We start from the raw sequence: 3,181 nt of genomic DNA on the forward strand, positions 1-3,181 counted from the left end.
ATGCCTGAGACATTCTTGTCATCACGTCTGCTGGGCGGCGGTGTGTCCCACACAGGACGCGGGCACCGCGGGTTCACCACACTGGGGCCGGCCGGCTCTGGCCTCTCGCAGTGTCGTCGGCTTCACGTGCAGAAGCAGCCCGGGCCGCCGCCGCCTCCCGCGGGCCGTGCCTCCCGTGGGCCGTGCCTCCACGAGGGCCGCCACAGGCGGGCATGCCAGCTACGGGCCCTGCCCCCCGTCTGCCAGGTGAGGCCCGAGCAGCCCCTGACCCCCGGGCAGCATCGCTGCTTGTCGCTCGGCCAGCTGGGGGACCGTGAGGTCAGGAAAACGTCTCGGGACTCCGAAGCCACACGAAGTCGAGACGAGCAAGTCTCGACTCCAAACATAACTTTTTTCTTATTCTTTAATCGTGATAAAATGCACGTAACAGAAACATTCGCATCATGACCATTTCTAAGCGTGCGGTTCAGTAGCGTGAGGCACATGGTTGTGCACAGATCTTCAGCGTCCTGTCCACCTTCTGAAGCTGAAACTCTACACCAGTTTCATTTTATTATTTTTTTGTTTTGTTAATCCTCACCCAAGGATATTTTCCCATTGATTTTTCAGAAAGAGTGGAAGGGAGGTGGGAGAGAAAGGGGGGGGGGAGAGAGAGAGAGAGAGAAAGAGAGAGAGAGAGGTGAGAGAAATACATGGATTGGTTGCCTCCTACGTGTGCCCCAACCGGAGCTGGGGATCCAACCTGCAACCCCAGTGTGTGCCCCTGACCAGCCTCAACCTGTGGGTCGTGACCCTTTGAGGGTCACGTTTGAGGGTCCTGCCTCTTCATTTAAACATGAGGGTCACGTTTGAGGGTCAAACGACCCTTTCACAGGGGTCGCCTAAGACCATCGGAAAACACATATATAATTACATATTGTTTTTGTGATTAATCACTTTGCTTTAATTATGTTCAATTCGTAACCATGAAAACACATCCTGCATATCAGATATTTACATTATGATTCATAACAGTAGCAACATTACAGTTATGAAATAGCAACGAAAATAATTTTATGATTGGGGGTCACCACAACATGAGGAACTGTATTAAAGGGTCACGACATTAGGAAGGTTGAGAACCACTGCACTAGAGGGTGTGTAGGGTGACACTCTAACCACTGAGTGACACTAGCCAGGGAGAACGTCTAGACCTTAAACAACTCAATTCCCTCCTCCTGGGACTCCAAATACCTTTTTTTATTTTTTTTACTCCCTATACTTCTGTAAGATAAAATACTCATGTCTTTTTTAGAGCATCGGCCTGCAGACTGAAGGGTCCCGGGTTTGATTCCGGTCAAGGGCACATGCCTGGGTTGTGGGCTCGACCCCCAGTGTGGGGCCTACAGGAGGCAGCCGATCCATGATGATTCTCTCTCATCATGGATGTTTCTTTCTCTCACCCTCTCCCTTCCTGTCTCTGAAATCAATAAAAAATATATATATTACAAAATTATAAATATATTACATACGTACATTACGCTTTGCTTCACAGGTAAGTCACAACGTGCTCTCTGGCTTTACCCAACGAGAAGCAGACGAAGGTGCGAGGCTGTGAGTCGAGGTGGTGCATTTGTCAGCCGCTCCGGCCCGAATAGCTTGTCGGCTGTGTGTTAACTTGCTAACGTGCACCGCTCCTGGCTTCCGTTCGCTTTCCCCGTCACAGGGTAAGATTCTGGAGGGAAGAAACCAAAAGACCCGACCCCCGAGGTAACTATCCTCGGGCCTGTGATGGGTCTAAGTTTATTTCCCATTTGACACGACCGCCCTCCAAGAGCCACGGAACCGCAGAGCGTGGGCGCCAGAGCGGGCAGAGGCAGAGCCTCCGGGGCCCCTGTTCATTTTGTCTGGGTGGTGCCAACCAGCAGGCCTTCCTCCGTCACAGGCGGGCAGCCCTGGCGTCCGGAAACACATGCTCCGTCTGCTTGTGTGATCCTGGAGGCGTGTTTGCCGACGCAGAGGAAGGAGGACAGAGAACTGCTCTCCCAGCCGAGCGTGGGGCCCAATTAATGTCTACACACCGAACGGGAAAAAGGAAGGTCTCCACATAGTCGTCTCTCCCCCCAGCCTCCCTGTAAGAAATTCTTAAAGACCAGCACATGACAGCCTGGCCGTTGAGCCTCATCACTGCTCTCTCTTCAAGGAGAAAAAAGGAAAGACCATTAAAAAAAAAATTGCTGGAGTAGCGGATGGAACGTGAGTATCTGTGAAAAGCTATTGTGGGGAAGCCTCGCACAGCCAAAGAAATAGCTCTTCACTGACACCGGGGCGACCGGCCGCTGCAGCCGGGCTCAGCGCTCCAGAATAACCCAGCTCAGGGCACCTCAGCGTCTCCTGCCAGAGGCGCTGCCAGAGAGAGCCGCAGAGGTGGGGCAACCGGGAAGGGGGTGCAGCGGCCCAGCTGGCACACATCTGGCCAGAAATTAGAAGAGAAAGAAATCAACGTCTCAAATCCACCGGCAGGTGTTCGGGGCTCCCAGGAGGCCTGCGTGGGAAGGGCAGCGAGGATGGTCTACACCTCTGGCTCGTTAAGGCACCACAAACGTCCCTGAGAAACCAGGGGGGCTGGCCAGGTCACACAGGTGGCCGGAGCGCGGGAGCCCCGGGGTCCACCCTCCCCTGATAACTGCATCCTTTCGAAGACATTTTCATTATTGAGGCGATTGTAACCGAGACATCTTTAATAATGCGCCAAACAGCAGGCCCCGGGTTGAAATCAATTAGACTCCACCGCTAAATGATAGGTAGAAATTTACAGGAGAGCGGCTCTGGGCGGGGGCTGAAGGTGCGCACACCTGCCAAAGACAATTAGATCAGGAACCAGATGGGTCCTGCCTCTTCATTTAAACAGCAGAAAACTGGCCCGACGCTCCTAACTATAGGGCAATAACGGGAAATGGAAATGAGGAGGCCCACCCTCTGGTCCAGGTTCTGGATGGTCCAGGGAAATGGTGGCGGCAGAACAAATCCCACTTGGAGGTTTCCTGTGCAAAGACAAGTCGGCAAGCGGGTGCGCCCGGTGGGGCTATTTGGGAAGCGGGTGCGCCCCGCGCTGGGGGCCGGCCAGGGAGACAGGGAGGTGTTGCAGGGGCCTGTCTCCGCGGCGCCCAGAGGGCGATCGCCACCTACTGTGACTGCAAAG

The 3,181-nt window shown here is 54.0% G+C and overlaps 1 protein-coding gene across 1 annotated transcript in view; it reads left to right on the forward strand.

Moving 5' to 3' along the window:
- DNAJC11 (DnaJ heat shock protein family (Hsp40) member C11) overlaps positions 1-3,181 on the forward strand; it is a 49,017-nt gene continuing 45,836 nt past the window's right edge. The window contains 1 exon segment of the mRNA XM_006766822.1: positions 1-246. Within this exon segment, the coding sequence (XP_006766885.1) occupies positions 1-246 (246 nt within the window).

Source organism: Myotis davidii, unplaced genomic scaffold, assembly GCF_000327345.1.
Source record: "Myotis davidii unplaced genomic scaffold, ASM32734v1 scaffold299, whole genome shotgun sequence".
In the NCBI taxonomy this organism is placed as follows: domain Eukaryota; kingdom Metazoa; phylum Chordata; class Mammalia; order Chiroptera; family Vespertilionidae; genus Myotis; species Myotis davidii.